Source organism: Ruditapes philippinarum, unplaced genomic scaffold, assembly GCF_026571515.1.
Source record: "Ruditapes philippinarum isolate M1 unplaced genomic scaffold, ASM2657151v2 ctg4562_1_1_1_1, whole genome shotgun sequence".
In the NCBI taxonomy this organism is placed as follows: domain Eukaryota; kingdom Metazoa; phylum Mollusca; class Bivalvia; order Venerida; family Veneridae; genus Ruditapes; species Ruditapes philippinarum.
The window spans coordinates 1-23,604 of NW_026863585.1; the positions used below are offsets into that span (position 1 = coordinate 1).

General features: G+C 32.5%; 1 protein-coding gene across 5 annotated transcripts; it reads left to right on the top strand.

Annotated features, from left to right (window-relative positions):
* Nucleotides 1-1,036: 1,036 nt before the first annotated feature.
* Nucleotides 1,037-23,604, top strand: LOC132722587 (tropomyosin isoforms a/b/d/f-like; the record flags this gene model as incomplete). Of its 5 annotated transcripts, XM_060707111.1 has the most annotated exon segments (11): nt 1,037-1,099; nt 2,027-2,089; nt 2,741-2,803; nt 4,269-4,331; nt 4,742-4,804; nt 8,476-8,652; nt 11,185-11,263; nt 12,976-13,177; nt 15,650-15,784; nt 16,497-16,513; nt 17,939-23,604. In XM_060707111.1, coding segments are annotated over 10 exon segments (923 nt in total), but the record flags the coding sequence as incomplete, so codon positions are not given.

Sequence of the window (23,604 nt, forward strand, 5' to 3'; positions counted from 1 at the left end):
TTTTTTAAAAAACCATGAGAGCTAGAGCTTAGATATTTGGCATGAAACATCTTCTAGTGAATGTCTACCAAGTTTGTTCAAATAAAAGCCCTGGTGTCAAAATTGGCCCCCCTGGGGGGTCATTGATTTTCCCTAGATGCATATAGTAAAAACTTAAGAAATCTTCTTTTAAAGAACCAAAAGAGCTAGAGCTAAGATATTTAGCATGAAACATGTTCTAATGGGTGTCTACCAAGTTTGTTCAAATAAAAGCCCTGGGGTCAAAATTGGCCACCGCCCGGGGGGTCATTGATTTTCCCTATATTCAAATAGTAAAAACTTAAGAAATCTTCTTTTAAAGAACTCAAAGAGCTATGGCAAAGATATTGAGCCCCCAGGGGTGTCATTGTTTTTAACTATATGTGTAAAGTAAAAACTTAAAAAAAAATCTTCTTTCAAAAAGCCCAATGAGCTTAAGCTTAGATGTTTAGCATGAAACATCTTCTTATGGGTGTCTACCGAGTTTGTGCAAATAAAAGCCCTTGGGTTAAATTGGCCCTGCAACGTTGGGGGGGGGGGTGGGTGGGGGTTGGGGGCCTATATACAGGTGAGCGACCTCAGGGCCATCATGGCCCTCTTGTTATATTCATTGCCAATTGCAACTGTTTCCCTTTGCCAAAAACTGTGATTTTATTTTTATATGTTTGACCCTTGAACATGCCAATTGAGTGGCAAGTAAAACATATCAGTTTATGTGCTAGAGAAATAAGTATTAAGTTGAATAATGTGCTGTCATTTTTGATATTAAAGCTTCTTTTGATGTATTGTCATTGTTTTTTCCCCAAAATTATAGAAATTAATTTATTTACCAAAAACTGTTGAAATAATAGAATTGCCTTATTTAGATTATTGATTTACTTTTTTGAGCTAACACAAGTGAAATTAAAACCAATATGAAGAGAACTGGTTTTTAACCAAGAGGCCTGTCTTACATGCTATGCATGTCGATAAAGCCAGTGTTTGGGTATGTATACATTTGTACATATATTTTTTCCAGAGCAATTACAAAAAGCAGAAAATACAACAAAAGAAGTTAAAGAGCAGATACTGGAACTGAGAGGTTAGTATATCTTATGATACTATGTTAAATTTATATCTCTACTCAAAATGTACCATACAAACACAATCTTTAATATTTACTTGCCTTAGCAGTCAATCTTTATATGCACAAAAGGTCAATGTTTTCATGCCCAAACAGTCACTCTTTATATGCCCAAGTGGTCTTTACATGCTTAAGTAGTGAATTCTCACATGCCCATGTGGTCAATTCTTACATGCCCATGTGGTCAATTCTTACATGCCCATGTGGTCAATTCTTACATGCCCATGTGGTCAATTCTTACATGCCCATGTGGTCAATTCTTACATGCCCAAGTGTTCACTTCTTATGTGCCTGAGTGGTGAATCCTGACATGCCCAAGTGGTCAATTCCTAAATGTCAAAGTGGTCACTTTTTACATGCCCAAACAGTCAGCCTTTCCATGAAAGCTCAATCTTTCTATGCTTGAGATGTCAGTCTTTACATATCTGAGTGTTCAATCTTTACATGCCTGAGTGGCCAATCTTTACATATCTGAGTGTTCAATCTTTACATGCCTGAGTGGCCAATCTTTACATATCTGAGTGTTCAATCTTTACATGCCTGAGTGGCCAATCTTTACATATCTGAGTGTTCAATCTTTACATGCCTGAGTGGCCAATCTTTACATATCTTAGTGTTCAATCTTTACATGCCTGAGTGGCCAATCTTTACATATCTTAGTGTTCAATCTTTACATGCCTGAGTGGTCAGTCTTCATGTGGCAAATGAAAGTATTTCATCTTAGCATGACTTATATTGACCAACAGTATAGAGTCTGGTTAGACATCTTGCCTGTTATAGTGGTTTTCTGGTTTTCATCTTTTAATAGCCACTTCTATTCCAGTTTTAAGCAGGTAAAAGTTTACAAACAGCACATTGTGTACTATATGTATATTTTGATTTCAGATCAACTTGTAGAAGAACAGAAAGTATCAAAACTAAACCAGGAGGAAATTGCCTCATTGAAAGGTATGTATATATATACACACACAATAATTATATTATACTCAATCATACATTGTAATACCCTACAATAGTAACAGTTTATCATAACTTTTTGTACTGCTTCATAGAAAATAATATGCTACTGTCTTTTGATATCAATTTTATTAGGCGAGACTGATATGGGCTGAAAGGGCAAGGCATGTCTGGCCGTTTCTGCCCATATCAGTCTCACCGCATAAAATTGATATCTAAAGATAGATATACTGGTTTTTCTATTTATCATGTATCCATATAAAAACTGTCAAAATTACAGAATAAGTCAAACACCTCAAAGAACAACTTCTGTTGTTATGTTTATAATATACAATAGACATCTACCATGTATTATACAAAAAAGATGATAATGTAAATCACATTTCAGAAACATTATTCAAACTTTTATGTATAATAAGAATACATTTCAGTTCTATATATCTGCTTGTCCTGCATGTAATTTGTTTACTGTATATTGATGTTCGATATAAAGTTTGTTTATAAGATTCTTATTTCTTATAATGATTGTAGGATACAGGATGTAGCATGTCATTGTGATGGGTTCACTGTAATACTGTTCTATATTGTTCTTGTTTATATGAACTATGTCATCTTGTCATTGATATAATGTTCATGTTTTAGAAAACCTTGAAGAAGAGAAGACCAGTCATAAAGAAACATTAAAACATCTTGAAACAGCCAAAAGTAAGCTTTATACTACCCATATATTCACATACATTATTGTAGCCTATAAATGTGTCCTGTAGTTGAATTTGAGATAGATGTGTATAATAATACATTTTATGATAATGGAACGGTCAGTTATAGCCCTGACCACTCACCCAGACCAGTACGTTGCCATGGTTTTGTTCCCACCCAGACCAGTACGTTGCCATGGTTTTGTTCCCACCCAGACCAGTACGTTGCCATGGTTTTGTTCCCACCCAGACCAGTACGTTGCCATGGTTTTGTTCCCACCCAGGCCAGCACGTTGCCATGGTTTTGTTCCCACACTGACAGGTAAACATGGTGGATTTGATTTGGCTACAAAATAGTGCAGTATTTCCAACTCACAGTGTTGAATCATTTAGCAGGAATTTCACCATTGGACTAAACCCTTAAGGTGGGTTTGATCTTTCAGTAGTCAAATTCCCTGTTGTACCACTTATATCAATTGTCAAGTTAAAATAAGATTTGGAACAATTAGTGATGAAATGTCATGAGAAGATGAAACAAATATATGGAAAAGAGCAATTGATCTTCTTGAGAAAAAGAACAACAACAAAAAAAAACAACACTTAATGCAGAAAGTTTTAAGTTATTGGCGGTGGAGTACAACATAATCATGTTTCCCATTATTTTTGGGAGACATATTGTTTTTGCTCTCACCGTCTGTCTGTCCCTCCATCCGGGTTGTCTGTCCGTCCAGCAGAAATGTAATAAGGGGCCATTTCTTTTGTTATTTTCTTTTGTTTAATAGAGCCCTTTACTCTATTGTTATGGAACGAACTCTATTGTTTTCTTTTACCAAATAGGGATAGGGGGCCATTTTACTGTAAGCAGAATTCACAGGATGCATAGTTTTGGTAGACATATGTTTTTGTGACAAAAACCCTCCTTGTTATGCCTGTTCTTACCTGTGTCACAGTATTGAAGAATGGTGAGCTGGGAAAGCTCAGGACTTGTAACCTGGTAGTTGTAGACTGGAATATCACCAGATTATAAGATTCTCTTCCTTTATCCTCACTGGTGTGATAACTTGTTAAGAAATTTAGATATCAGTCATGTGTGTCAGGTGTGCCATGTGCAAGGCTTGGACCCCTAGCTCCAATATCATTCTCAAACTTAAAGGTCAACGGTGAGCAGTTTGAAAATCCTGTCTGGCCTACAACTCAGGCATGATAGTCATGTATCAAGGGAAATTACTTGGCACACTTTGTAGCATGATGAGATGCTGTGTCAGGCACAAGATCCGTAGCTCCCAGGCCAAGGTCAAACTTAGAGGTCAAAGGTCAACAGATAGATATGTATGATTAGTTTATGAAACTTGGTGTATATGTGTACACTTTACATGATGTATGTTTATTTTTTTTTTGGAGGATTTATGTGATACATGCAAAATCAGTGACTTGTTACGCAAGTAGTGATATCTACTTATATTATATTTAAGTTAACTTGGAAGAAGAAAAGAGTAAACATGAAGTTACAAGGAGCAGTCTCACAGAGGCCAGAAGTAAGTTCAGTATTGTTATATTTTACTATTTTATTATTTGTCATGAACTAAGTCTGCTGGTTTCATTTAATGTTTTCCTCCAGATGTTTCAATCATCTATAACTTCTTCAATAATCATATGATGTGATAGTATTTGTAAGGTTTAAATTTATTTATAAAGTAAAACATAATTATAATAGTTTGTAAAGCCCTTTATCTATAGTGCTCTTATTAAGCAAAAATTTGTTTTGGTGAAATATTTTGGAAAGTCTGGAGAAAAATTTGGGCACTACCATATGATGATAATGCCAGAAATTTGAAAGTCAGTTGTACAGATGGTCAGTTTATATAGCACTCTCAATAAAGAATGAAGAAATGTAATTCTCATGTTATGTATTAAAGGCTATTGAAGTTTATTGTTTGTATTGTAGAGAGTCTGTCTGAATCTCAGCAAGCAGCGAAACAAAGCCAGAATGAGGCTACACAGTTACGCAGTAAGTATAGTAACAAAGTGACTTGTCTAAATGTTTTGTTGGTTAATAATGGAGTGAAAATAATGGAATTAGGTGATAAAAAAAGGGAAAAGGTTGAGTGGTATTTGGTTAGGTGATATCATAAAGAGGGTTAAGGTTGAGTAGTATTGGGTTAGGTGATATCATAAAGAGGGTTAAGGTTGAGTGGTATTGGGTTAGGTGATATCATAAAGAGGGTTAAGGTTGAGTGGTATTGGGTTAGGTGATATCATAAAGAGGGTTAAGGTTGAGTGGTATTGGGTTAGGTGATATCATAAAGAGGGTTAAGGTTGAGTGGTATTGGGTTAGGTGATATCATAAAGAGGGTTAAGGTTGAGTGGTATTGGGTTAGGTGATATCATTTATCATGCAACTGCTATGGTAACTGCCCGATAACACTTGCCTGATAATTATTTTTGATATCAGGTCAGTAACATGATATCAAAAATAAGCCCCGCCCATTTTAACGGACTTTTTTCAATTGATTATATTCTTATTTTCATCAGCATGTGAATTCTACAATTTATTCTCATACCCTTACAAGTCTTGATCAAGATGCGATATTTATTTATTAATTATTTCGATTTCAATTACGAATAAATTAGATAGCGAATAGTTTTAGCACCAACTAAATGAAGTGACGTCATAATTTATATTGCAAATGACATCATTGATGTTCACGTCATACATGTAATCATAACAAACAGGCTGGACGATTTGAAAACTTGTAACTGTTTACTTAATTTCACCTGATTATTATTTAATAAGTGAACAAATTGTTTTGTTTAAAAAATAAGACGCATGTTTGTGTAGCTTGTGTTTGATTGCCGATTTGACTTTTCTTTGATGAACTTTTGAATTTGACAATTCAAGACAAATATTGCAGTAAAGTTTAGTTTATGTGATTCTAAGTGGATTTTTGGATCGATGTTTAAATTAAAGGTAAGAATTTTATCGTATTAGGCCTACATTCTGTTGCATCTTTTATCCGAGTCGAAAGAAAAAATGGCGGCCATTTACAAATTCTAAGTTTCAGGGGCGGAGGAATTTGTTTTCAAGAATTATTTCTTTGAACAAAAATCCCCCTTTTTAAAGAAATTCGCTATTTAAAAGTAGATTATTTTGTTATTTTGACAGTTATTATGTAATACATGATAAATAGAAAAACATGCTACTGTCTTTTGATATCAATTTTATCAGGCTCGGCTGATATGGGCAGAAAGGGCTCGGCAAGCCTCGCCCTTTCTAGCCCATATCAGCCTCGCCTGATAAAATTGATATCAAAAGACAGTAGCATGTTATTCTCTATAAAGAGGGTTAAGGTTGAGTGGTATTGGGTTAGGTGATATCATAAAGAGGGTTAAGGTTGAGTGGTATTGGGTTAGGTGATATCGTAAAGAGGGTTAAGGTTGAATGGTATTGGGTTAGGTGATATCGTAAAGAGGGTTAAGGTTGAGTGGTATTGGGTTAGGTGATATCGTAAAGAGGGTTAAGGTTGAGTGGTATTAGGTTAGGTGATATCATAAAGAGGGTTGAGTGGTATTGGGTTCAGGTGATATCATAAAGAGGGTAAAGGTTGAGTGGTATTGGGTTAGGTGATATCATAAAGAGGGTTAAGGTTGAGTGGTATTTGGTTAGGTGATATCATAAAGAGGGTTAAGGTTGAGTGGTATTGGGTTAGGTGATATCATAAAGAGGGTTAAGATTGAGTGGTATTGGATTAGGTGATATCATAAAGAGGGTTAAGGTTGAGTGGTATTTGGTTAGGTGATATCATAAAGAGGGTTAAGGTTGAGTGGTATTGGGTTAGGTGATATCATATTGATAAAGAGGGTTAAGGTTGAGTGGTATTGGGTTAGGTGATATCATAATGAGGGTTAAGGTTGAGTGGTATTGGGTTAGGTGATATCATAAAGAGGGTTAAGGTTGAGTGGTATTGGGTTAGGTGATATCATAAAGAGGGTTAAGGTTGAGTGGTATTGGGTTAGGTGATATCATAAAGAGGGTTAAGATTGAGTTGTATGGGGTTATTCTATGGGGAATCAATTCTTAACAAGAATTACAATGGTGTTGAAAAGCCTTAAGTATGATAGACATGGAAAATGGTGCGGGGGTGGTGGGGGTATTTGAACAATACTTTGTATATAATTAGGAAGTCTAAGAGTGTGATAGATAAGGTAAGTGGGTGTTGTTGGTTTTTGTACATTACTATGGTTATGATGGGAAGGCTAAAGGTGTGATATATGAGGTAAGTTATTCCAGTTATATCAATTTTATATATTTTAATACTGTTAAAACTTCTAAACTTACCTAGTAAAGTTATTAAGATAATGTTAAAATAGTCAACACCTGATGTAGAATTGATTGATTTCAGGATATTGAGAACACATACCTGTATCAGATGTTACATTCTAATTGTGAAATATTAGCTTAGATAACAAGTTGATAGAGCTTGCATGTGACCATACAATAATTTGTAGAACTGTCATAGTCAACTGATAACCTAGGAGCATTGTCTAATCTTATTGATTCCTTTTACTCTTGTTAACAATAGCCTGCATCTAAAACAACCACTCTTGTATTGAAATTTGAACAATATTTGAGCCGTGTCACGACAAAACCAACATGCGTTTGCGACCAGCATGGATCCAGACCAGCCTGCGCAGTCTGATCAGGATCCATGCTGTTTGCTTACCAACCCTATTACAAGTAGAGAAACTGATAGCGAACAGCATGGATCCTGATCGGACTGCGCGAATGCGCAGGCTGGTCTGGAGCCATGCTGGTCACAAACGCACTATGTTGGTTTTGTCTGGACACGGCTCATTTAAACATTCCATCATGTAATTATAATACTCTTCATTTATATTAATCCACTTAGATATTACTTCATTCATCTAATACACTCCTATATTTATCAGGATTTTTTCCTCTTATATAATTCTTTCAAGTCCATACATGTATGTAAAACTATAAATTCATCTGAAAAAAAAAAAAAAGTTTCTCTCTGACATACAATTATGATAGGATAACTCCATGCCTTGCTATAACTTGCATTATAATGTTTACACTGTAATGGTATCAGTCCTTGATGTTATATATACACCAGATTTAAGACATAAAAAGGAAATGACCGATACATGTAAATAAAAAGCTACTAGCACATTTTGTATAACTTCTCTCCTAATAGTTTGTTGCATTAACTTAACCTGGTGAAAAAAATAACTAAATTTTGCTTGTATCAAGAACCTATATCATTTGAAAGGTATTAGATGTTTGCTAATTGTTTAATTGGATTCATCTCTGACATTAGGCCAATGTTGATCCACCCTGTAGTTTGCATGTTTTAATGATGAAACCTTATTTTCCTGATGAATGGTCTAGTTGTCTCCCTTTTCCTGCATGTAGTACATTTGGTTTTCCTTTTCAATCAGTCTATATTTTGAGAATGTTTTATTGTTTTACTGTGGTATCTCTTGCTTTGCTAACTTAAACCATGCAGATATTGAGTTTGAGCTGTGGTTGTTCTTTTTTGTCTTATTTCAGTTTTCTGTGCATGAAGGCATGGTTGTGTTTCCATCAATAGTTTATTGTGTGAATATTTCACCACTCATTTGTTTTGTTTTATCATCATTTGTTTTTTTCATGTTTTGATATTCGTGTAGATAAACTACGGCATCAGCCGTCTACACCTTCACCAGACATTGTGGATATGAGAAATGGAAGCCGCGATCGGCGTAGCACGCCAGAGAAACGTGCCATCCCTCATTGTAGATATTCATTTCATGTAGGAGACTCACCTTCAAAACTACCTATGAGTAAGCGTCAAGGTAAACAACGAGTCAATGACACATTATCTGTGCTTTAAGGCCTATTGTTTCTCTGTTGCTCTTCTTTCATTTTAGTGGTTATGAATTTTGTTGCTGATTTATTTATTTTTTTGCTGATCGGTATGCGTACATGCTTATTTTCCCTCGTGGCACTTTAAGTCATTTGGATTTAGTAAGTTATTGTTTTTACTGAATTTTCAAATTATTTTGGCTTTTACTGGAATACTTTTTGTAAAGAGGAAGTGTTATTTACAATCTAAATGTTTTCTGTGAATAAATGTAGGACAGCTCTGTTTATGGTTGATTTGGCAATCTTTTACATCAGTCTGCTTTTGAGTTGTTAAAATGTTGTCTAAAAATTAAGTGAGTTTTACGTACAATAAATACTAGAGATGATTATAACTGGAATACTGCTGCATGCTATATACAAGCTCATTTTATTGTATGTATAGTGAGATGTTGGAGATATAAGGTCAAATATTTTGCCAGTGATACAAGATGTGTTTTATTGCCAGTGATACAAGATGTGTTTTATTGCCAGTGATACAAGATGTGTTTTATTGCCAGTGATACAAGTTGTGTTTTATTGCCAGTGATAGAAGATGTGTTTTTGTGGTATAATTGTTTAGTACATGTATTGATTTAGTTCTCAGGCTTTTTGTCATTAATGAATGGTGTACAGACATGATCTGGTTTTAAAAGAAAAAGTTGAATTTGTCTATGCTATTATTGTGGGAGTTCTCTGTTATATTTTCTTTTATGTGGTCATATTGTTGTTATTTATGTTATGTTTTTATTTGCAATATTGTCATCATTTATATATAGTATCGTGTCATTGCTTGGAATGGTAAATGTCATTCAGTTAAACGTGATATACAATTAGATTCATTTGTCGGCAACAAACAGTGATTTCATCATTTTGCTCATGATTGCTTTCATTTGACCTTGACCTGGCATTGATCTCAATGTCTGATATATTTGCCTCAAAGTTAACTTCAGTACAATGAAATAAGACATTAGCAGCTGAAATGTAGAAGGACAATAACGAGTATCAACAAAAGCTTCTTAATTAAAATTGAAGATTAGTATTCATGAAATGTTACTATAGGTTAAGCCATGTTCATTATACAAAGGTATGGGTCATTGTATATTCATGAATTTTACCATGGGTTTATACATTTTTATGTAACATAACTCTGCATCATTGCATATTCATGAAATATAATTATTCGTCAATGCATATTCATTAAACATTATAATGAGTTAATGCTTATTTATGAAACATAACATAGATTAATGCATAATTATGAAACATTAAATTAGGTCAATGTTCATGTATATTCATGAATTTTGATAGGGGTTAATACATATTCATGAAACATAAATATGAGATAATGCATATTAATGAAACATTTCTATGGGTTTATGCATATTCATGAAACATGATTATGAGTTAATGCAAAGGCATAATATTACCATGGTTTAATGCATATTCATGGGATTTTACAAAAATTTGTGGAATGTTTATGAGATCTGGTGTAGATTTCATTAACTTGAAATGTTTATCTTAAATTTCTGTTGTACATGATCACAAATTATTATATGATAATTATATATTTTGGTTTTTATTTTATTTCCGCATTATTTCTGCATTCATGTAGTTTATTATCATACAAACATTTACTAGATTACACAAGTGCACTTTCATTCACAATGCATGGCATTTGGATTTATGCACCAGAATAAAGACATTTTATGTTCAGATATATGGTGTGTTTATGTATGTATCATTTTAATAGTGTGTTTTACATGTCTTGAGGTTTTTTCGAGTGTTTTGTTGTACTTTCATGTTTTTATTGGCCTTTAACTTTGCTGGTTCTATTTATTGATTTATACCACAGCAGTTTCCTTCCTTGACCAAACACCCATTCCTATTAATTTAGTCACCACCCAATTTACTATACAAATCATTAGGTATATTTTTTTTATAATTTGTTACCACTATACAAGAACCTAATTGATAATTTCAAGGCAAAGTCCGACCAAATTTATGTATTTTCAGTGGTATAATAAGTAAAACTTTTCTTATTCAAACAATATATAATATATATATATATAGATATATAGATACTATATAATTACATAATAATACTAAAGAACCATTCATAGTACGTGAAAGCTACTTGTTTTGTCTTTATCACTGTAGTCAGATTAAATTCCCTGTGATTGATAGTTCAGGTGATAAACTCATTACAAATTATTTAAAATTACACATTTTTTTTGGAATTGTCTGGAATTGAAACTATATAAGACATCAAACTAGATTTGTACTTTATCGTCAGATTTTTATATTATCTGCTTACATTTAGAATGCACCAATAAACCAATAGTTTTTCTGTTATGTCATACTTTATCAGCAAAGTTATAGTTTTGAGTACAGTTAAAGAGCTTCATATGGTCATATGACACGGGTTACTATTTTATATAATTGTAAATGACATGTACATTTATTATCTCTTACTGTGATTTTAGCCAATGAATTCCTAGCTCTGAAGGAGGAATGTTCCAGTCTTAGGAAACGAATTCAGGCAATTGAAGGGGAAATGAAAATGTAAGTGTTGTTTTAGTTTAGTACAATGTTTTAATGATATTAGATAAATAGATGATTGCTAATTCTTCTATCAAAGCAGTAAGAAAAAACATCAACTGTTTCACAATTGCAGTGTAAGAAAAAGTCAATTATTTAGCAAGTTTAGTGTAAGAATAAGTTAACTGTTTTTAAGTACAGTCGAACTTCATCGCTTGAACTCAGAGGGCATGTGCAAATTTGTTTGAGAGATTGGTTGTTTGAGCTAACCAAGGTTGAACTATTGTCACGTTCCATATAGGCCTTCACGTTATCCAACTTACATCAATCGAATGATAAATACGTCAATATTATTATTTGTAAGTACATCATTTCGTTGAATACGTCATTTCTTTAAAATATTAGGAATTATTTTCACAGTGTTTTCAAATGAGTATTAACAGTACTCTGTGTTACTCTTGCATATCAGACTGGCGTTTCCGCGACTTTTACCCATGCCGGAAATTTCATTTGGCATGGGGGGTGCCAGATGAATCACGTGCCAAACAAAAACATCATTTTAGCGCACTTTATGAATGAACCGCGTTAAAATGACGTCGTTTTAGAAGGGAAATATGTGCTTAGGATGACGTCACTTCGCTGTTGTAATTTAAGTTGTAAGTTCATACGCTATTGTAAGAAAATAGTTATGGATGAAATGACTTTAATTTCCATGAACATATATCATATTGAGGTAAATCATTTTAAATATGAAATAATACGGCTGAATATGCAAGAAAAAATATCTGACATATGTTTGCGGTGCCGATTGGAATATCCATCCCTCGGGAACTCGCCCATGGGCGGGTCCCCTCGGGACGGATATTTCGGTCAGAACCGCAACATATGACAGATATTATTAATCTATATTCATGCATATTGTAATAGGTTGAGTTCAATTAGACAATAATTTTCCAAACTTGTTGAACTATGTTCAAAATATATTTATCTTTTAATTATGGGATAAATTTAATTTTAAACAATGAATAAATAAACTATTTAAAAAAAAAAACCCATCTAACAGCAGCATTTATATATAGTCATTTCCTAAAATAAACACATGTAAGTGTCATTTTTAGATAACACTGCTATAATTCACGTTACATGCACGACGGCTGTAATTAAAGTTGTCCAAGTAAACGTTATCTATTTATTTACTTATTTCACAAGTTATTTTCTTCTTATAGTTTCTAAAGACGGCAAATAAACAATATTATCATAAAAGAAAATTGGTTACACCTCTAATTTTGTATCAATTAATCTTAATTTCTTTTATCTCAATCACAAGGTGTTAAAAAAAATGTGTCGCCCGCTGACACTTATTCAGAACATGCCGACCCATATCTTTTGTTGTCTTTTTGTGTTTGACCAAAAAGGTGTGATTTTCACTATATTTCTGCCAAAGGGACCAGAGATCAGGTTCGAGAGTTCAAGCGGTCGGTGTTTAAGGTCGAACAATATATATCATATAGAAACTTTGCCGGGACTGGGCAATTAGTTTGAGCAAAGGGAGGGATCCGAGTTCGAGCAAACAAAGTTTAACTGTATAGTATAAGTCAACTGTTTTGCAAGTATTTAACAAGTGTAGTAAACATAGTGTAGACAGAAAATAACTTGTATTAAAGTGACCAATTTGAATGACAGATCAATGTTTTGAGTTGTTTGATAATTAACCATGTTTCTATGTGCATGTGTAGGTCAAGGAAGGAAAACTTGCAGCTATCAGCAGAATATAATAAACTACAGGAATCATACCGTCAACTTGAGGCAGTGAAAGATCAGCTAGCAGACAAAGAGTCTACATGGATGTCAAATTTGACAGACTCTCAGAAAGAGACTGAGAGTACACTACAGGAGGTGAGGCTAGGAGACTCTGACTCACTCTATTATACCCATCAGGTACAGGGACTTGTTGCCATGGTGACAGCATGCTGCACCCAGTAATCATCGCTTGTTTTATCTTCTCTGCTGTTCCCACTTCACTTCGCATGATGGTTACAGTGGCTTGTGTTTTTGTTGTTTTCTTTCTTAATTTGAATGGGAGCTTAATTTTTATAGTAGTCACATTGTCTGTTCTGTCTGTCTGAGCAACTAGATTAGATTTTAGAGTCATAAAACAGTAAAAGAACAATGGAATAATTTCATGACAATAGAATTATAAACTGTGGCCCTCAATTTTAGAAAAGTAAATAAAAATGATGGTCAATTTAAAAGAATATATGTCCAAACTTATGTTCGTATAATAACTTAGTATTCTCCACAGATTTTTAGCTCGACTTTTCTATGAAAAGGGGAGCTATCCTACTTGCCCCGGCGTCGGCGTTGGCGTCACACCTTGGTTAAGTTTTTCGTACCACCCCACTTTATTTCAGAAGTATTACAAGTATGGCTTTGAAACTTACCATACTTGTTCACCATCATAACCTCCATCTACAGACAAGAGTACATAACTCTGTCAAGGTTTTGACAGAATTATGGCCCTTTTTTGACTTAGAAAGTGTATTGAGCTTGGTTAAGTTTTTTGTACCACCTCACTTTATTTCAAAACCATTGGAGGTATTGCTTTGAAACTGACCATACTTGTTTACCATCACGACCTTCATCAACAGACAAGAGGACATAACTCTGTCAAGGTTTTTGACAGAATTATGCCCTTTTTGACTTAGAAAATACATTGAATATGGGTAAAATCCACTTATTGCCTTAACCCTTTGAGATATTGCTTTGAAACTTTTAATGCTATTTCACATCATTACCCCCATCTGTACGCAAGAGAAGGTAACTCTGTCAGGGATTTGTTTTAAAAATTAAGGCCTTTTATCGACTTAGAATCTTGGTTAAGTTTTTGTACCAGTCAACTTTTTGACTGAACTGGTTGAGATATTAAATTGAAAGTTGGAATACTTGTTTACCATCATGGTCCCAAACATGGGCAGGAGAAGGTAATTCTGTTAAGGATTTTATTTGAATTATGGCCCTTTTTGACTTAGAAACTCAGTTAAAATTTTCATTCTTGTCCACTTGTTGACCTAACCATTTGAGATATTACTTTGGAAGTTGGAGTTCTTATGTGCCATCATGAGACCTATCTGTAAGCAAGAGAAGATAACTCTGTGAAAATGTTTCTTGATTTGTACTTAGAAATTCCTAGTTAAAGTCTTGTGTGCCCTTAACTGTCAAAGTTTTGTTTTATAGGCAAGCACTAAAAAAGTCGAGCGCGCTGTCCTTCTGACAGCTCTTGTATTTTTTAGCTTTTGACTTTATTTTTAGTTATTTTGTATACTTTCGATAATTTTTTGATAAACTATATCGAACGTAGGCACTAAAAGTTAAAAATAAAACAGAAAGAGAAAAATAACGTTAAATTTTCTTGGTAACGGTCGATATTTACATTTGAATTTCGACGTTACGTCATGTGACTTTCATCATCACGTGACGTCTTTGAAGGCAGTGATTACAATTCTGCCAAGGGAGGTAATCACTGTGAGGAGTTTGGCGATTGATGTGGGACATTGAGTCTAATGGTCATTTATCTCTCACTACTTATTCAGAATTAATGTGTAGTTGTATTTGGTCACTTGCTGAGAAATTGATAATTACTGGTTAGTTATCCAGGAAAGAAGTTTACATAGACCAATCTTGAGATATGACCAAAAACATGTTATTTAATATCTGCGTCGAAACCAACATAAGTTAGAGTTTGCTGAAACTTTTATTTGTCATTTTGATGTTTTTTATTTTAGCACTGTCTCTTGTATTGCATGGTAGCTTTTTTACCTGTAGTATTTACTATTTTTGTTTTCTATTTGAATGATGTTACACCCATGATGTCAGTATGTCAGTAATATGTTAAATTTATTCTTTGTTACCACAACACTAATGGTTAGAAAGTTTCCAACAGTATAACAGTGTTTAAAACTCAACCAACAGACACCTTACTGTTTGAACATGTTACCATGTCTGGTATTGTTATATGAGATATGATCTGCTTTAAGTAGATTAAGATTGAAGGGCCCATACAATGAATGGCAACAAATAAATAAAAAAATAAATGGATTAACAAAATAATAACCTAACTGAAGATTTTGACAATAGCAACTACTTTTCTCTTTTTTTAATCATTAACAAATTTTAAAAAGAAATCTTTATATACAAATCAGATTTTAACATGATTATTGAATTTAATGCATTTCTTATGAAAATAGATGTATTTACATTGTTTATTTGAAGTTTACCCATGTTAGTATAATGATTATTATTTATCTGAATTTAATGCCATGCTAATTAAGATTTTATTATGTTAGATTTGAGATCTTCATTTAGAATTAAGATTTGATGAAAATAATATAATTGTTGTTGTTGTTGCTATAGTTACAGGAGGCTAAAGAAGAGATTAAGAAATTGAATAAGAAATGTGAAGAATGTGATCAGGAAATAACTCGTCTCAAAACTGAACTGAAGAAAATATCCGGTAGCTACGGACGTATAGCAAGCAGGAGTAAAATTGTAAGTTGTTACAGATATTTTCTATAATTGAATTACATATACATTGCCTGGGAAAATTTGATATTGGACCTCATTTTCATGTTTTTGGATTCATTAATAACGGGCAGTTTGGAAACTTTTGAGCTAGGTTATGGAACATTGGTTGTTCTTTTCTGGTCCATGTTTGTGTGTGAAATATGCTTGGGGGAACATTTGAGGTCTTCCTTCTCCATTAAAGCTGGTCTTCAAAGTGTCTGTGTGACTTAAAAACCAAAACTAAATATAAATGGCAGACCTTCTATATATGTGAGAAGTTTCCAAAACTTTCAATTGATTTATTTTTAAGACATACAGCAGTGTACAATGTACATACATTTTAAAGATCATTTTTTCTTTTCTAACAAGTTATTGTTTGTATTGAGCCTGGTTATTATACTTTCAATATTTTCTTGATAGTACAGTATAGGTTGTTAGTGTATAATGTAAAAGCAATGCCAATTTGAAGGTATTTTAATGAATATGAATGTTCTTAAACAAAAACCGTATCAAAGTCAACTGACCTTTTAAGTTTTAAAACTTGTTGCTTCTGTGTCTATTTATAATTTTTTATTTTGTATACTATTGTAACTTCACTATGATCAGGTATTTAACAAGTGTATTATATTCTAAGATTTGTTAGATATTTTAACTTTCATTTTGAGTTTGTTTATATACCTTAATTTATATTGATTAGCCAAGAAGAAAATAAAGGTAGATCCTTCAGAATGAAATCTTGCTATGAACAAAACTGTTTAGAACATAGCAATTAAATAACTTTCTACTGTTTCTGTCTGTAAATATCTTTGTTATGTACATGATAGCACATTTATCATCTGATGATGTCTCTATAAAGGTACTGAATGTTCATGAATGATATCCTCTTATAATCTGTCCCTGAAACTCAGCAAATGCGGGGTTTTTCCATCTTATCCCAGGGTACCAACAACAACAATAGTTTACTGTTATAGCTTCAAGTGACCTGCTAATCCAGTGGTATATTGTTACTGAACATATGAAAGTCAAAATAAGTTTATATTTGTCATTTTTACATTCAATTTTACAGTATTATTTGCATAAACAATAATACAGGGAAATTTCTGTAAATATCAATCAGAATTTACTTGTAACATTCAATTAATAAAAAGAATGGGGTAGTATTTTTATATTTTAGGCAGATTTATATTTTATCCTTAACATTTTCCAGTATCAACTGTTGGTCAATACTATTAATGCATTATAACAGTCAAGCTTTTGAAACTATATAGTCAATTCAGCTTATCTTGATAATGAAAAAAATGACCATAATTTCACTATCATGGTTAATAAGTGTTCTCAATAGAATTGTTTATGTGTAACACTTATTATATATATACAATATTTACCAAATTGTAACTGTAAAAAATTGTTTGTGCCTTGGGATCAGCTAGGAAAAACCCACATTTGCCGATTTCCAGTGTTTATATAATGCATACAATCTCTACTGGCCTTGATGCATTTGGAGCCTTTAAAATATGTATGTAAGTAGCCCCCTATGTAATGATGATGGCTCCACATTTATTGCATTTATTCAGTATGAAACATGACTCTTCTTTATAAATATAAAATTTGAAACCAGTCTCCAGCTATTACTATGATTGGTCAATGTTGATTGGTTAATTTGAATGACAAGAATTGTAATTTCAACCAATGGCAGATCTCTATTTCTAAACTGGTTACCTGTATTAAATGTAGACTTGCAATTTATAAGAATGTCAAGTTTTCTAGTTATACTCAACAATAAACTGTATATTCTACTTGCATTTTATCAAGTATGATCAGCTAAGAACTGTTTTTGTGTTATTATTAAACAAATGCTATCAGTTTATATGACTGACTTTCACTTCGTTTAAAAAGCCTACAAACTAGTCTGAATAAAACCCATCAATTGACTGTTGTAATTTGTTCATTTTACAAAATATGTAGTATATTTTATTAGATATAATTAGTTGATGTTTGAGAGAGTTATTGTAGATGATAAAGGAATATATTTATGTAAGGTTAAAGATGAAGAATCAATGATTTACTATTATTACTGTAACTTTGTTAACTACCAGACGAGATGACAGTTTTGTAAATATATTATCATTTTTATTTCAGATTTCGTTTGTGTCGTGTATACCTCTACTGATGTTGTTATTTGCTATATTACTAGCATTATATCCCTCCCTAGAGACTCTGACAGCAGCAGGATCACATACATAATGAATACTGTATGTTAGTACTGTATAATTGTCCCTCCATTGTTTCTGTATCATACAACAATCTACATGTGATGTAAAGATAAAAGGGTACACAATAAATGTAATTTCGTCAGCCCTTGCAGGTATACAAACATATAGTTACATATGTATCTACATGTTCTGTCGTTGTATGGCAGAGTATAAACATGAATGATCAGATGTTGAGATGAGATGTCATGTCATGAAATTAAATAAAGCTTTGTGTTTTTTTCGAGTATGAGTGTATTATTGTTACGCAGTGCATATTATTGCAGATTACTGCCAGTTTAAATATACACTAATTTCCTTAATATTAAATCTATTCCAATTATCTAGTGGAATATTTTTGAAATCTACAATTCTAGAGGTAATTGGATTTTAATAAGGCCAAAGTAATGTAAAAGTATTGAGTATACTTTAAAATAAGTTTATACCACTGCTATCATGATGTAAATTACCATATTATCATTTATACTATTTCTACTGACTTGTGTTAAAATTTATAATAATAAATGATATTTAACAACTTCTAGAACACAGGTGTACACTTGTTTAGAAAATGGCCATCAATTGCAATCATGTGTTTATTCAAACATTATTTCATCTTATGTACATTACTAATTAATTCTCTTGTTTTTTAGTTTTATTTAACTTTATTCTGTGAAGAACGTTTTTGTAGTGTATTTAACTATAAGTGCTAGCTATAAATATTTTCTACATGAAATAGTTTGTTTTCTTGCTTTGAGACATTAATCAAAACATTTGTTTCTGCTAAAAATCTGTTCATGTGTTGTTTTTATCTCTGTGCCAAAATGATATATGATTACATAAAAAAGTTTTCTTCACAAACTGTATTACTGCAGTGTTAGAAGTATACAACATTTAAACCATTTCTTACTATCAACCCTGTTTTATGTTTACAGTGTTTCCATATACACATTATTTTGTCATCACATATTTGAAAATGGCTTCATATAAGACAGCTTTGATTGTAAATTCTATGTTATTCTTAGTGGCTACATGCAAACATTGTTATATGAGCCGCCTCATGACAAAACCAATGTAATGTGTTTGCGACCAGCATGGATCCAGACCAGCCTGCGCATCTGCGCAGTCTGATCAGGATCCATGCTGTTCGCTATCAGTTTCTCTACTTGTAATAGGGTTTTTAAGCAAACAGCATGGATCCTGATCAGACTGCGCAGATGCGCAGGCTGGTCTGGATCCATGCTGGTCGGAAACCCATAATGTTAGTTTTGTCATGGCGCGGCTCATATATTATATCATAAGCTTCATTGCATGTATTTAAGTTTAGCACAGATAACACGCTGTGGTTCATCTTTCGTTTTATTTATTACACAAAGCTTGGGATATGGAGCTACTTTTCACATTGAAAGTATCTGCGTCACATATTTGTTGTATAGATTTTACTAAGGGCAGTATATGTCTGTATTTATTGATTGACCAAGCTATTTAGTTGACCATACATTATTTATTGTCTTGCTAACTTCAGAAAACATGCATTCTACCATTAGTCAGTCTTTAACCGCCTCTGTGGTCGAGGGGTTAGAGTTGATGACTTCTAAACCAGTTACCTCTCTGGTGTGGGTTTGATCCCCGGGAGCTGCTTTGGTAGTTTAGCGCGGTGGAAGGTAGTCTAGTACTGGTGTAACTCTCCAAAACAATGGTTAGAAAACTACCCACTTATTTGACTGAAATACTGTTGGGTGTAAAATGAAACAAACAAACAAACAAAATCAATAGAAAATATGGTGAAATGCTAGGCTGCCACATAATATGAGCTGCGTCATGACAAAACCCACATAGTCGATTTGCGACCAGCATGGATATAGACCAGACTGCGCCTCAGCACAGTCTGTTCAGGATCCATGCTGTTCGCTATAGTTTCTCTACTTGTAATAGGGTTTGTAAGCGAACAGCATGGATCTTGATCAATCTGCGCGGATGCGCAGGCTGGTCTGGATCCATGTTGGTCGCAAACGCATTACGTTGGTTTTGTCATGACGCGGCCCATATATTTCTTTTACTTTTGATTGGTTAGAAATGTGTCCATGAGAAACTTAAGAATTTAATACTACTATTTTAAGGAGTATTTTAAGTCTATCTTAAGTTTATCTTCTTGTCATTTTATAATGTTGTACAAGATATATTTTCACAAGTGAAATCAGGTCACATTTTTTTAATAAATTTTCTGAAATGTCGCTATTAACCATGGTTTTTCAACAATATAATAAACTTCATCGTAATATAAAAGTGAAGAATTAACCTATTAGCAGGTGTAATGTACATATTGTGGTTAAAGTCACCAACATTTTCTCTGTAAACACAGCTGATTGTTGTGATTTTATACCTATATTTTTGGATATGTTCTTAACTCAGAGGACTGTAGTTGTTTAATGGTAAAAGCACATTGGATATTGTAATTCATCATAAAGAGATCATGTAACATTTCTAGCACTGTTCTAGCATGTATTAAATTGGTGAATGTGTATGGTATAAAATACAATAACTTCCAGATAAACCATGCTGATATAGATCTAATGTATCAAACAAATATAAAGTATATTAATTGATGACTTTGAGCTGATAAAATTGGTGCTACTGTTTCTGACTCAGCTAATAAGCACAGTCATTGATGTATTTTTTGTCCAGTGTAGTAAAAAATATGAAACCAATCGCAATGTTGTAATATCCGTTACTAAAAGAAATCTAATTAATCTAATGAATTTAAGATAAGCTACAAATAAAAGTGGTAGACCTCCATAACTGATATCTATGAACGATGATTTTCATTTGTTATACACCTGGCAGTTTGATTTTTGTCAGAAATGCGGATTCTTTTCATGCCTGGAATCGAGCTTGATCAATGTCATTGACTCTTACAGACTATTTTAGGGAACTCCACTGTTGTCCAAATGTCCAAAAACTTTAAATTTGAAAATCTTACATAGATCAACTTAGACACATAAGACAGATAAAAAGAAAGATAAAAATTATGATAAAGATATATTGAGAATAAAATTGAGAATTGATATTACGTGTGGTTCTAAGCTCGGTTCTAGTTTAAAGCATTTAAAGGCTATATGATTTTCTGGTGTTATTGCGTTACAAAAGGATTATTCTGGATAAGTGGAATGAGTCAATGGTCAGAGATTCTTTTCACATGTTATTGGTACATCAAATAGTATTAAAATCTTAATACAATATTTCCAGTCCCACCATGTACAGAAGCTTCAGTGGAGTCCCTTTAATTGTTTGACATGTTGCTTTTGTTTTTAGGAAGAATGTTAAAATGATATAATGCTTGTTTTTGTTACTCAGATTTAGCTAGCCAGAAATGTTTAACTCTAAATGTTACAAACAAATTTACCTGAATGTGCTGTTGTTGTTGTTTTTTGTTATTGTTGATTCAAGTATTATATAAATGCATTGATTATTCTTTAGAAGTGCTGAATTATTTCATTTATATATTATCTTATTGTTAGATTCATTTGAATTTTTAGTCTAAAAAACAAAACAAAACAATAAAAAAATGAGATAAAAAATGAAAGCTATGCCTTTTGTTAATCATGTTAAACTTTTGAAGATGCAGTATAAGTGAAGATCAATTAATTGTAGTATTTATATATTTTTTTGAGAATATGAAATTGGTGTTCTAAATATTTCTGTATACAATTCAAATTAGAGATAGTATTTACTCGCACAATGTTACCCTAAACATTTACAAATTCTAATACTATTATCTAAGGGTATAACAGTTTTATCAATGATATATCATACAAAATTAATGTACTACATACATGCAATATTTCTAGCCAACAATACAGGAGTAACTGGCTTTAAAAACCAAGCATCATTATCTTTAGAGTATGCAAAATGATTTTGTATTTTTCTCCTACTTTATTATCTCAAAAACCATTTATGATATCAGCCGAGGCTAGAATACCAAATATGTAAATGCACTAAAGCCCCTGATGTTACAAATAATGACTCGGTGTTATAAGTGATTCAGGTCTTTATTTCACAGCTCTTCCCTATTAAGATTATTGGATAGTTGTTTACTTTACTTACAAGAAACTGGATATAGGTTATCTAAAAACTTAATGTGAAAACATCAACATTATTATGAATTGTTATACTTTAATATATTAAAAACACAAGCATTTGAGATGTATGGATCGTGAAAAAACTAGACCTTTATAAAACTATATGTATGTCATTTTCAATCGGCAAATTTTGAAGAAGTAAAACAAAAACCTTTCCATACATTTAATGAGCGCCATATATTATTACTTTGTTACAACATTTTTGTTACCTTCAAAGTGAAAACATTGTTGTATATAAAGAACTTGCATTAGTGCTGTACATTTTGTCCTTTTATTTTATGTTAAGAATTTCATCTTTATGTATAAAATTGTCCCTTCACTTGTAAAAAGTGTATATAGATCTGTTCTTTGTTGTTTACCTTTGTTTTTAATTTATATGAAAACTTAGAGTAGTAATCATAGTTGTAATAAGCAGTCTAACAGAGAAAATATTGACAAACAATTATTTTCTGGTTGATTTTCTTAATTTCTTTTTTTGTAGTCAAGCATTTATCACAGGAAAATGTATGAAAAACATGTATCACATGAAACAGTAAAAAACTTAACATCCCTTCTAGCTATAAGAGCATGTATTTGTACATTAGATAATCTACACCTAACTTTGTTCCAAAACATTACAGATTATATTATAAAGAATAAAAGATTTAATTTAACATGTATATCATAATTATTTTGTAACATTTTTGTGCCCCAAAGTGGGGAGCATAGATAAACCCTTGTCCGTTCGTCAGTTCTCTTTTTTTTATTTTAAACTTGTGTCGAATGTAACTCAAAAAGTATTTGACTTAGTCATGAAACTTATGTTGTGTTACTTGTTCCTTGAGTGTTTGAGTTAGAATCAACCAGCTTTACAGGAATATTAATGATCAACATCACAGTGAAGCTATGCACCTGGGACTTTGCATGTGGATTTTTTTCAGTTTTGTTAGAGTTATTGCCCTTGACTTAGTATAAATTTGCAATTTTCAACTTGTTCATGCATAGTTCAAAAAGTATTTGACTTGTAGGCCTGAAAGTTTACAAGAATGTTGGTCAGCATGTGTACTTATGCACCTTGGGATTTGCTTGTGGATTTATTCAGTATTTGTAAAGTTCTTGATCTTTAATACTTAGTAAACAGATTTTTAGTTTTCAACTTGTGGCACATGTAGCCCAAAATATTTGACCTAGGGCCATAAGATTGACAAAACAGTTGAGTGTTGGGGCACCCGTGTCCTATGGACACATTTCTAGTTTTACTCTTATTTTTGTTTTATTCATTTAATATCATTTCCATATTGTTTAGAAACTGCTGAGTTATTTTATAAATGGACATTTTTTTCTGTTAGACTGCATAAAGACCAATATTAAATTCACAATTTGTAGTTTAAATCACACATTCAAATAAATACAAAATAAATGAAATATTTCTATGCAA